We start from the raw sequence: 12,385 nt of genomic DNA on the forward strand, positions 1-12,385 counted from the left end.
GGCTCTTATAAGCTCAGGAGAAACTTCCAGGGCCCTGACTTCCTGCATTTTCTTTCCTCCACAGCGGCCATGCAGCAGATGCTGGCCGAGACCTATAAGAACAAGCTCCTGCAGGTGGCTTACGAGTCACGCCGGCAAGATCTTGTCAACCAGACTTGTTCCAGGTACTCCCAGAGAGAATGGGGCATTTCTCTGCTTTGTGGGGAGGGGGCCATATTATTATTATTATTATTATTATTATTATTATTATTATTATTATTATAACCTAGCCTTTCATCCAAGAAGCGTAATGTGCTTTCCCTTCACTTTTTATCCTCCCAACAGTCCTGCGAGGTGGGTTTGTCTGAGTGAGAATGAGTGGTTCAGGCTCACCCAGCAAGCTTTGTAGCTGAAGGGTGATTTGATCCCGATTCTTCTCCCACAGGCTGACTTTCTGTCCACAACACTGTGCTTGTAGAAAGGGAGGTGATGCTGTTGTTTTTATTTGTGTGTGTGTGTGTGTGTGTGTATTGCTGTGATTAACAAGAAAAAGGTTTTATCCATGAGGTGAAATGTTTCTGCTTTCACCTCACTAGCTGCTCTGGCTGGAAAGGCGGAGCAACCAGTTGCTTAGACATTTCTATTCTGAGGGCCGCGGTCTGTCGGACTTGTCAGTAGCAGCAGTAGAAATTATGTCACAGGATTAGTAAAGAGCGCACTGGCCACCACATGCCCTCAGCCAGGAGAACAACACCAGCATCACTTAGCTTCTGCAAACGAAGCCCTTCTGAACGTTCAGTCTCAAAGCTCCGTAAGTGCCACTTTGGAAACAGCGGGCTTTCATTTTTAGTGGAATAGCTGGCAAAGGTGGAAGCTGAAATGTTTTGCCACATAAATAGAACCTCTGTTTTGTTAATCACAGCAACGTATAGATTATGTGAGTGCAGGGGTGGGAAACCTCTGGCACATGGGTCAGTCTTGCTCCCTACATCCAGGGAGTCTAATTTGGCCCATTATGCCATTCTGGTACCTGTTGATCAACTGACATCACTTGCCATTTAGAGCGATTGGAAGTCTGACATGGGGGTGGGGGGTCCCTCCATCCCCATGTGCCAGAACCCAAGAACACCATTCTCACACTGGCCCTGCTAGAGTAAGCCAGAAAGGTGGAGGGAGGGGGGAGGGGGAGAGAGTGTGTGCGCTTGGGATATTGGCTCTGTTCCCTAAACCCACTGGAGTTAAAACAAAAAAAATTCATTCCAGTAGCACCTTAAAGACCAACTAAGTTAGTTCTTGGTATGAGCTTTCGTGTGCATGCACACTTCTTCAGATACCAGTATCTGAAGAAGTGTGCATGCACACGAAAGCTCATACCAAGAACTAACTTAGTTGGTCTTTAAGGTGCTACTGGAAGGAATTTTTTTTGTTTTGACTATGGCAGACCTCCACTGGAGTTAGTTTGGTTCCGTCCTCTGACAGGCTTTGATTTTTTCCATATGTACTGATACTAGTGGCTCCTGTCCTGACAGCCTCTAAAGGTCTTCCAAAGCGCTTCTCACCCTCAGTTTGCCTCTGTCTCCCGAGAGGCAATGGTGGTAACCCTTGGAATGTTTTCTCTTGTAGCCTAGCCAAGATGGACCAGAAGTTCCAGCAAATCCTAGCTTGGCAGGAGCTGGACCAGAACAAAGCCGTCAGCCAGATCCTACAGGAGGTATTTTGCTGGATATGGGTGCAAAAAGGGCAGCACCTCTGTATGCAGGATGGGAGAGGGTGAGCCAAAGCAAAGTATGGCAAGGGGGGGGGAGAATCAGAGCTGTAGACTTGGAAGGGGCACAAAAGGACATCTCGTCCAACCCCCTGCAATACATACCAAGTCCATCTAGCTAAGTTGTTAGCTCTTTCTGTGCTTTGGACCCAGTTTACTCTTGGAGCACTCCTGGGTGGAAAGCGTTCTCAAAAGAGTTCCCTTGCCCCTTTTCATCACAGCCCACCACTCTGTTTTGGCTTATATACACAGTGTTTTCTCTCCTGTTCTGAAATAATGATTTCAATGTATGAGTTGCCTCCTATGAAGCCATTATGGTTGGGACTGATAGGAGTTGTGGTTGAAAACGTCTACAAGTAGGCAAGGTTTGTGGCAACTGGAGTAAATCTTTAGGCGATTTCTCAAGGCCCACAACAATGGGGCCTGATGTTATTCCAGTTGGAACATGTTCCCCAACTGGCCAGGTGTGCTCTCCTGAACTTGCATGCTCTGTTTTTTCAGAGTGATATGCAGAAGGCTGCATTTGAAGCCCTCCAGGTGAAGAGGGATCTCATGCACTGCCAGATCAGAAATCAGGTGAGTGGAAGTCATGGGTCTGCAGGGACTGGGATTGGGTGGGATGAACAGTTGACAGTTTCTCACATGGTCCAACTTCCTTCTCAAAGCCATTGGAACAAGGGGAGCTCTCTGGGGATCTGGACAGCGGAATCCTCTCCCTACCTCCCTCAGGCCCAGGAAGGTCTGCCTCATCTCAGGGGAGGAGGGGCTCCATTTGCATTTCCATCCCACGGCAGCCCATGAACAGCATGATCTCCATTATTACAGTGGTTGTCGTGTATAAGTTTCTTCATTCATTTTAATTTGTTTTTGACCTGCTTGTCAAATCCATTCCGGCCAACATGGAACACATTGCTTCTTAAGGTCAGGCTGTCCCGCACCAGGGGCAGTGAGCTGTTGCCAGTGGTTTGAGGTGGTAGAGTTTGCAAGGTTGTCGGCGCTATCCCCCCACCTGACTCTTAGCACTTGGCTAGCTGGGGTCCCAAGGCTTTTTCTTCTGCCCAGGGAGAGGGTTTCCTGAGAGGTGCTGGTGTTTGTGGTCTTCCCTCTTCTCTGGTGGCTTTGCTGAACTGAAACAGGCTCTGGAATCTGCATCCGGTTTCTCTCAGAAGCCTCCTGGATGCTCAGCGGCTCACGAGTGATCCTAGGCTGGCCAGCTAACTAGTGGGAAGAGCCATAGCAGAGTGGCAGAGCACCTGCTTTGCATGCAGAAGGTCCCAAATTCAATCCCCAGCAGCATTTCCAGGTAGGGCTGGGAAAAGACTCTTTGCCTACAGCCCTGCAGAACGGCTGCCAGTCAGTATAGACAATCCTGAGCTACAGGAACCCAACGGTTTGACTTGGATAAGGACGCTTCCTATGTTCCTAAGCTACCTCCACTTCTAGAGTGAGTCTTTATCGCAGGGCTGGGGCAACCTGTGACCCTTCAGCTGTTGCTGGACTCCCAGTTCCCATCAGCCAGCATGACCAGTGGTAAGGGACAATGGGAGTTGTACTCTGCCATCAGCTGGAGAGCCACAGCTTCCCCCAGCCCAGGTTTATCTCAGGTGTGTGAAACCTTGTGGCTCTCCAGATGTTGCTGCACTACAACTCCCATCACTCCTCTGCCCCGACTGTGCTTGCTGGGGCTGCTGGGAGTTGTAGTTCAGCAGCATCTTGCGGGCCAAAAGTTCCCCGGCCCTGCTTTAGCTGAAGGCTTGCACCTGGCCTTTGAGGAAAGAGCACCTCAGTTCCCACAATAAGATTTCCCCTTGGTTTTAGGAGAGCAGGGTATTTCATCATGATTTGTCAGGGGAGGTGACTAAGCTGCATTTCCAAAGACTCTTTGCAGCGGGCTTTGTTTATCCCCACATCTCTGGCCAGGGTTGATGAGAGTTGTGGTCCAGAGCATCTGGAGGATTTCAGGTGGGTGAAGGCTGTTCTTGAGGATCCCACCTGCAGTTTGCACACCACAGTGTCCAGCTGGTCACCGTGAGGACTCCCTTCCCCAGAATGAAACCCCTCTTGGCCCCACACCAGTTACAGCCAAGGAGGGTTCTGTGGGAGAGACCTCCAGGTGCTCAGCTTAACCCTTCTTGGGCCAAATGAGTGCTAGAAACCACAGCGATGCAGTTATAGGACCAGGGTGCGAACAGCAGAGAGTGGAGTCCTTCCTGATGCAAGTAAAAACCAAACAAACCTCCCCCTACCCTCCTTGTTTCATCTTCTGCCTAGATTAAGTTAATAGAGAGAGAGTTACTGCAGCTGACCCAGCTGGAGTTAAAGAGGCAGCAGTTGGACACAGAGGCACTGCAGGTACGTCAGCCTCTTTTGGACCTCTCCCTCGGCTCACGTTCTTCCCGCCCTGCTCTTCCTTCTGCTTTCTGAGGTGTCTTGGTGCTCGAGGCAGGAATTTGGGGGATGGGATGGGGGGATTCCCTGGTTCTTGCCTCCTGGGGCTTCATTTAGCATGCTCTGCAAACGCTACTGCTTTTGGAGACCTGGGGATCTGTAGGAATAGCCTAGTGTTCAGAGGGGCAAGTGGTGGGTGGGCTGGCAGGAAAAAGACATTGAGATCTGCTGAGCATTCCACATTTTCTGCATTTTTAAATTTGAATTCTTTTTTTTCCTTTCTTTTTTGCTGGTTTTGCTTCAGTGTGTTTTGTTTTGTTTTTTTGGTTGTTCTCAAATCTCCACTCCAAAAGGAACATCCCCAAAGAGCACGCCATCCTCTCCATTTGCTCTCCTCAGCCAGCGGAGGACAGGCTGCATTAATCACAATTAGTATCCCTGCTTTTATTTTGCAAGGTGGGGAAAAGTGGTGGGTTGGGGGGATCCAGGCAAGGTTCTGGTTTTCAGAGTTGCAGAAAGATGTTCGAAAGTGGGGGGTGGGTCAAAGCCTGCTGAAATCTCTTAAGCCAGGGCAGGAGTTGAGCAAACTGAGCAACGCTTTGCCCCGTGGCTAGCAGAACAAATGGAGTGATGCAGAATTTTGGCTTCCATCCACTCAAGTGAGGGCAGAGAATTTGGGAGTAGCCAAAAACCATGTGGGGGACTCCGCATTAGCCATCCTTGTTGTAAACCAGGCGAGGGAGAAACCTTTGGGGGGCCCCAGAATTTGGTGGACTGCAGCTCCCATCTCCTCCTGGCTGGAAGCCATGCTGGCTGCTGGGGCTGCTGGAAGTTGCAGTTCAGCAACATCTGGAGGGCCACAACAAATTGCCTCCCCACCTGCTTTAAACAAACTTCAAACAGAAGGTTCTGTATGAGGGTGAGGGAACCTCTGGCGCTTTTGTGACCCAGCTTAGCTCCTTTGAATCTGTGCTGCTGCATCTGGAGGTTGGGGAGCAGGCAGTGGAATATGGAGATGGGGGGAGGGTGCATCCAGGATGGTCCAGGTCGAACTTCAGACCCTAGAGCTAGGACGATGTTAGCACGCCGCCTTCTAGCCTTGGGCGTGGGGAACATTTTACAGCAGCGCTGCTTCATGGGCAGCCTTCCAGGGACCAAATGCCAGTGGTGGTTAGGTCCAGAGACAAAAGTGGGTGGAGCAACTGGTGTGACTCTTTGTTCAATATGCTACATTCGAGTAGCGGGAAAAGTCAGAGGTTCACACGCAGACACCTCCCTCCCTCTATCTCCATCAAGGCAAGCAAGAAGCATTATATCCCAGTTCATGGGCACATCCTGGGGTGGGGGGATGCAGCCTGGGGAAATAGGGCATGGCTTGGGGAGAGTCTCAAGGGCCAGGTAAAGACACCTGGAGGGCTGCCTTCAGACCCCAGGAGGCCTATGGTTCCCCATTGCGGATGCAGGCTTGAGCATCCCCCAAAAGGTGGCTGGAGCAGCCTCTGCTTTGGAAGGCTTGCACTAAGAGGAAGAGCCAGCTGCCTCCCCTGGGGGCAGCCACTTCCACTGCTGCACAGTCCTCATGGTGCATGCTTCCTAATGCCTGTGTGCTGCGTTTCAGGAGGCAATCACAGAGCAGCGGCAAGCCCTCACCTACCTGCTGCAGCAGCTGCTGAAGGAGAAGAGGCAGCGGGAGGAAGAGCTGCAGGCCATCTTGGTAAGGAGACAACTCACCTGTAAGCGGGGCTAATTCTCTCTCCCACTCACACACACAGGCTCAGCCTTCTGCCCGTTTCCACACCTGGTGGCTTTGCCCCTCTCTCAGAGGTGCTTTGGAGGAGGCCAGGTGTCAGGCTACACTCCTGGAATCAGCAAAAGCTGCACATGATGATCCTTTGTTTGCTTGTATATCCCACCTTTCCCTCCATGAAGCTCAAGGGAGGCATGCATTTGAACCCTGGTCTCTTCCAAATCCTAGTCCGACACTCCTAACCACTACACCACCCTGGCTCTCTGTTTTTCTTCCTTGCAGAGGGAGCTGGAAGCTAAGAGTGAGACAAAGCAAGAGAATTACTGGCTGATTCAGTACCAGCGGCTTTTGGACCAGAAGCCCCTTTCACTCCGGCTGCAGGTGACTGGCTAGCAGAAGTGCTGGGGTGAAGAAGGTTGCCTCTTCCATGGGCTTCACTGGCTCTGGCAGCCCCTTATGGTTCTGGCCTCCTCTTTCACCTGTGGCAGGTTCCAGGCTTCCTGGGTCTGGGTTTCCCAGTCAAGAGGCCACCTGGCAACACTGCTCTCCTTTTTCTTTGAAGGAGGAAGGACTGGAACGGCAGCTCGTGAAGCTCCTGGCAGACCTGTCAGCTGACCAGTACACACCCGTCTTTGCACATCACCGGATCTCGCTCAAAATGCTAAGTGCCATGGTCCCAAGTGACTTGGCCAAGGTACGTGGGGAAGGTTAGAGCAGGGGTGGGGAACCTCAGGTCCAGGGGCTGGGTGCTTCCTTTAGGGCCTCTCTGTTCAGCCCTCAGAACTTTCCTCTGGGCTGCACCATTGGAGCCTGGGCATGTGGGGTGCTTTCTCCCCCCCAGCTTCAATCAGCCCTCACTCAGTCAACCCCCACCTGCATACCTTCTCACAACCAGTCCAGGGGTGGAGGTGACACAACCTCTCACCTTCACCCTGCTCTTAAGTCTCAGGGTTGATCCTTGCAGGGAGGAGGATGGGGACAACCTTCAAATGACTTGATTCTGCCTGTGATTGGCTCTGGCTCTGGCAGGCATGAGCTGGCTCCGCCTACCGTTTGGGCTCCCTGCCAGTCTCGATGGGCACCCACCACTTTTCACCGGACTGGACCGTAATTTGTACTGATATAGAAGTTCCACACACAGTGAAATGGATAAAAGTAAACCTGGGAGAGAACCATGCTGTTCAGAAGGCTCCTTTCTGCGCTCTGCCATTTGCTTATGTCCTCTTCCAGATGGGGATCACAGAGACAGGCCTGCAGCACTCCATCATCCGGAAGGCCCGAGAGATCCACGCCGTGGCTGAAACCATCCCAGGTAACTTGCTGGATCCTCTCTCCTAAGGACATAAGCTGCCTTGTATAGTTGGAGCAGGGATTGAGGTTTGGCACAAGCTCCATTCCCCTCGCCACCTCTCATGAGCTTGTTGGGGGGGTGGGGGTTTGGCATTCTTCCACTGCCTTTCAGCCCAGCTCATCAGCAAAGCAATCCACTCTGCATAAAATTGCTTGTTCTCAGTGCCCAGCTCATTCCAATTACTTGCAGAGTTGCTGAAGCCTACAGAAGAGGCAGAGCTTGCTGCTCCAGGGACCAGCAGAGAGCCCCCCACCGCCATGGCTCCTTCTGCCCCACCACCAGAAGAGCACCTCTGTGAGTGTGTGGTCTGCATGGAGCGAGAGGTAGGTTGACCTCCACCCAGGAGCTTTGAAAGCTTAACCTGCATGTCAGGCAGAGTCAGTGATCCTCAGAGGCATCAGGGAATTAGCGTGACGCAATGGAATGCTACTCCATCTCTATGCCACGGCTATAGAAGGCCTTCCTAAGACCCATCAGTCCTAATCTGTGATGTTTCTCAAGGCCTGATCCAACAGGGATCCTCTGATGATGTTCTTATCTTGTGCCTGAACTTGCTTTTTTCCTCCTCCTTCCCATCCTTTTTTCCTTGTGTGTCATGTCTTAGATGTCAAACCTGAGAGAAGAAACTGTTTTGTTTGTCAGATGCTCTGGCAGGCTTTGTTGTGGAGGTATGGGGATGAGGATGAAGCGCAGGATCAGAATGCTTTGGAATAAAACCCTGATCTCTGATGACATGTGTGCAAGGGGGAGGTGGTGAGGAGGCCCTGCTGTTGGTAAGAGCTGTGGTCCTAGCATTTGCCTCTTCCTCTTCTTTTCCCCCCAGGCCCAGGTGGTATTCCTGACTTGCGGCCATGTCTGCTGCTGCCAGACCTGCTCTGAGGCCCTGAGTACCTGCCCGCTGTGCCGCAAGGATATCGTCCAACGCATCCGTCTTTTCCACAGTGGATAGCCCCACATGGGGACAGCGTCACTCCCATCATGTGCCCGCTTCTTCCCCCTCAACCTTGCGCACTGGGTTGCCAGGGGTGGGGTGGGGTCAATGGTTCTTTTGGCGTGCTGTGTAGGCCAGTCCGGGATATGCACTACCTCCTTGCTCTTTGTCTGCGTAACCATCACCATCCTCTGCTCACAGAGCATGGCTGCAATTCTCCCTCTCCCAACTCTCAGCTGTTGGCTTGTAGCTGCTCTAAGGCCAAGATGGAGGCACATCTCCGGGCTGAGGGCAGAATGGTGCTTGCACTTCCTGAAAAGCTACTCTCACGTTTTGGGGAACAGGCAAACACCACATCTTCTCTGGCAGCCTGGCAGGGGTTATTTAAAGATGCCAGTCCCAACCTATGGGCAGAGTGGGTTCTAGGAGCTTCAGTACAGGAGAAGAGAGTCCCTGCTGTCTGCCCGCCTAATGAATCAGGGCTGGCGCGTGTGTGTGTGTATATATATTATATATATATGTATTTCTGTGGCTGGGTCTTAGGCCACTACTGGCTGAGCTGTAGCAGCACCCAGTGGAGCAAAAGTGCCTGGAAGCTGTCCCATCTGTCACCCTGGGAGAGAGTGGTTGGTGATTCCCAGCCATCCAGCATCCAGCTCCCAATCTAGTCCACTTTGAACTCTTTCCAGGCCAGCGTTTTAAAGCTGCCACCCCCAACCTGGTGCCCTCTAGCTGGGATGACTGCATTAAGGACCCCACAAAGGGTGGGTGGGTAAGTCAAGCAAGAGCCCTGGTTGGGTGGAGGTCTCGTCCCACCCACTACATGTTTTTCGCTAGTGGAGTATGTGTGTGTTTGGTTCATCATCCCTCTCGGTTCATTGGTCAGTAATTGACCTTGATAGTCTGCCAAGGCAACATCTCCTCCAGAAGAAACCAGCCTCCACCCGGTTTTGCTTGGCAGGTTTCCTGGCAGGAGAAAGTGGACACTCGTATTTGCAACTTCCAAGAAACAGGCCCCTGAGCCTTTTTCACTGCCTGACCGCTCACTCACATTCATCGTCCTGTGTTCTCTTGGAGCCAGGTGAGTGAGGAAACCTTTTGGCTGCTTCTGGCATTGCTGAACCACGACTCCCAACTTCCTCAGCAAGCGTGGCCAGCACCCAAGGATTATGGGAGTTGTAGTTCAGCCACAACAGGAGGGCCAAAGGCTCCCTACATCTGAACTACATGACAGCCAAGAGGTGAGGTCTGTCCTTTTTAGCAAAGTCAGCTAACATGAACAGCAATATAGTGCTTTATTCTATCAGTTTTCTCCAAAAGGATCCGCAAATATTTTATAACTAAAAGGTAAAATGCACCAGAAGAATGAAGTGTTGTTTTGCCTTCCAGGAAGCCTTAGTCCCAGTGCAGGTGTGGAGATTCTTTGCCACTCCAAATGAGACAGAATTACAACTCCTGTCATCATCCTTGGCCTTTGGCCATGCTTGCTGGGCCTGAGGGGAGCTGTAGTTTAGCAATGTCTGGAGAGTGTAAAGTTCCCTCACGCTTACAAGGAAAACTTACAAGGAAAACCAAGAGGGGAGAGATTGGCAGAAACCTTATGTAAGGGAGGCCTTGCCTATGCCTGGTCATGGAGGCTGTGCCTCAGTAATCCCTCTCCACCCACCTACCCACAATTCCTTGCTCAGGGTGATTTGTTCCCCTTCCAGATAAGGGATAGGGTGCCTTGAGTCCCTGTCAGGAGAAACAGCAGGGTACAAATATAGAACAGAACCACAGAATTGTAGAGTTGGAAGGGACCCAGAGGGTCACCTAATCCAAACCCTGGCAATGCAAAGATCTTGACTAGATCATACACTGGTATTTGTGGGGGCTGGGTTTTAATAGGTAGCAGAGGATATATTAATTGCAATTTATCCCTCCACACACCCATGTTTGTGGGCTGAAACAAAATAAAGCATAGGAATTAGTCTATAGAACTTTGTTTTGAGCAAGTCCAGCTAACAAAGTAAGCTGGATTCCCCCTTCTTACCCCACTTAAACAAAAAAACAGGCAGCAACTTGTAAAGTAAGATTTACTTACTTTATAATCATGCATAGGTTCACAGCAACAGTAGCAGTAAAAACCATGCAGGCAAAATACGGTATATTTACAGTATAACCAGCTTCATGCATGTGCCTAAAACTCAAGCTAGCAGAAGCATGTCTGCATCCATCACTAGTCAAAGGGAGGGCGAGAGCTACATGAAGTACTATATGCTTCCTATCCAGGAGAGGAACGGAAACAACACCACACAGCCAATTATATTTCTATGGTCTGAGTATCTGCCTTTCAGTAATACACCTCTGTGGTATTAACCGCTTCTCATACTAACTAGCAAGAATGTGCATTTGTTAGGTTTGTCTAGCAGACAAACGTCTCATGTGGCTTTTGCAGTTTGCAGATGGCTATAGTATCTCCTCTCAGTCTCTTCCAGGCTAAATGTACCCAGCTCCCTCAACCATACCTCATTCAGCAGCATATGGAGGGCCAACAGTTCCCCACCACCAGGTTTCCCAACCCTAGTTTGATGTTTCTGGGCCGCAGCATGGGATTGTGCTGGCTTCACCCGTCTCTCACATGCTGCTGTGCTCCCATTGCCACCACATCTCCGAAGAACCCCGCTGGGAAATCAGGGGCAAGGCCAGACAGACCTGTGTGGCAGTTGGTGTGCGGTGTGGGCAGCACAGATTAGTTGGGGGTCTGGGCCCTCCCAAAGCAGTGAAGGAGAGATGGGTCACTGCCTGGGCATTTGCTGTGGGGTGAGGAGCATAGCAAGGCCTCTAGGGAGGGTTTCTCAGTCTTATGCCTTGGGGTCTAGTTCTGTGGGATTGCAAGTGGTAGGCCATGGGGTGTGAGGAGCCTGTGGTCCCTTAAGCTGTTGCTGGACTCCTACCCCCATCAGCCTTAGCCAGCATGGCCAACAGCAAGGGATGATGGGAATTGTAGTGCAATGCACTCTAGAGGGCCAAAGGTTCCACAGCTCCATGTCAGGTGAGCCATACCTCTTCTTCCTATACTCCTCCCACCTCAAGACAAAACCAATTAGCTTTGCTTCTGAAGACAGACCTTATAGGGAAGTGTTTGGTGGGTTGCAAATAAATAATAAATTATTATAATGTTATTTACCAGTCAATGGGTCGGTGCTTCAAAATCGCCTTCCCTTCCCAGTAGGAAGCCACCCTGAGGCCTGAGTTTGAATCCCTCTACTCACAAGTTCAGGGTGCCTATGCTGGAACCTTCACTTTCTCCCAAAGAACCTTGCACACTGTTGCCCTTTTCGGTGGGTGCGGAGAGGCTTTCCTTCACCCTCCACCCACTCACAGAGCCAAAATTTGCAGAGGTGCCCTGGGGGAAGAAGACACCATTACAGTGGTACCTCGGTTTACGAACTTAATCTGTTCTGGAAGTCCGTTTTTAAACCAAAACCATTCTTAAACCGGGGCACTCTTTCCCTAATGAGGCCTCCCGCCGCTGGTGCCCTTCCACCATTCAGATTCAGTTCTTAGACCGAGTTAAAGTTTGCGAACCAAGACACTATTTCTGGTTTTGCGGAGTTTGTAAACCAGACTGTTCTTAAACTGAGGTACCACTGTACACGTAAATCAGATATAGGCCTATGGCCCACTTTTGCTTTGCTCTAGGTAGAAAGGATCATTGGCCTCTGCCAGGGACTCAGGCAGTGGCTTAGCTGGAGCAACGACCCCTTTGCCATCATTGCACGTCTTGCACGAATCTCTGTTTCCCCCAGTGTTGGTCTGTTTTTATGTGATTGTCTCACATGTATCCAGCAGAGAAATAAAAACTGGGTATGAAATTCAAACTGCATTGTCTCTTCCTGTTCCCTTAGGGTAGACGGATGGGCAGGTATCCAATGGTTGGCAGAACCCCTGGAACAGATTTAGGGGACACACTGTGCAAAGGGAGGGGGAGAAGTTCTTGAACATGCATGGAACCTTGTGCTAGCTGAATTAGCTACCTAGTGCTACATTGGATGCAACTGCAGAAAGAGGTGTGTTTGAAGTGGATCCCAAACTTTCCCCCTGTGGACCACTTGAAAAGTGCTGACAGTCTCAGTGGACCACTTGATGGTCTTCCTGCCTGCTGTAGCAGCTGTAATGCACAGTGCTGTACATTTTTGTTGTATTTTTTGTTGTATTTGCTCCTTTTGTTTTTTGCATTTT

The 12,385-nt window shown here is 50.7% G+C and overlaps 1 protein-coding gene across 5 annotated transcripts in view; it reads left to right on the plus strand.

Annotated features, from left to right (window-relative positions):
* The window catches only part of LRSAM1 (leucine rich repeat and sterile alpha motif containing 1), a 29,527-nt gene extending 17,503 nt beyond the window's left edge, over positions 1 to 12,024 (plus strand). For 4 of the 5 annotated variants that reach the window (XM_028714371.2, XM_028714373.2, XM_028714370.2 and 1 more), the window contains exons 16-25: positions 65 to 164; positions 1,603 to 1,690; positions 2,246 to 2,320; positions 4,016 to 4,096; positions 5,751 to 5,846; positions 6,162 to 6,260; positions 6,442 to 6,573; positions 7,110 to 7,191; positions 7,420 to 7,553; positions 8,054 to 12,024. In XM_028714371.2, the coding sequence (XP_028570204.1) occupies positions 65 to 164; positions 1,603 to 1,690; positions 2,246 to 2,320; positions 4,016 to 4,096; positions 5,751 to 5,846; positions 6,162 to 6,260; positions 6,442 to 6,573; positions 7,110 to 7,191; positions 7,420 to 7,553; positions 8,054 to 8,179 (1,013 nt within the window). In that variant the 3' untranslated portion in view covers positions 8,180 to 12,024. The remainder of the gene's footprint in view (positions 1 to 64; positions 165 to 1,602; positions 1,691 to 2,245; positions 2,321 to 4,015; positions 4,097 to 5,750; positions 5,847 to 6,161; positions 6,261 to 6,441; positions 6,574 to 7,109; positions 7,192 to 7,419; positions 7,554 to 8,053) is intronic. The other variant, XM_028714374.2, reaches the window with a different exon arrangement.
* Positions 12,025 to 12,385: the final 361 nt, after the last annotated feature.

Source organism: Podarcis muralis, chromosome Z, assembly GCF_964188315.1.
Source record: "Podarcis muralis chromosome Z, rPodMur119.hap1.1, whole genome shotgun sequence".
NCBI lineage: Eukaryota > Metazoa > Chordata > Lepidosauria > Squamata > Lacertidae > Podarcis > Podarcis muralis.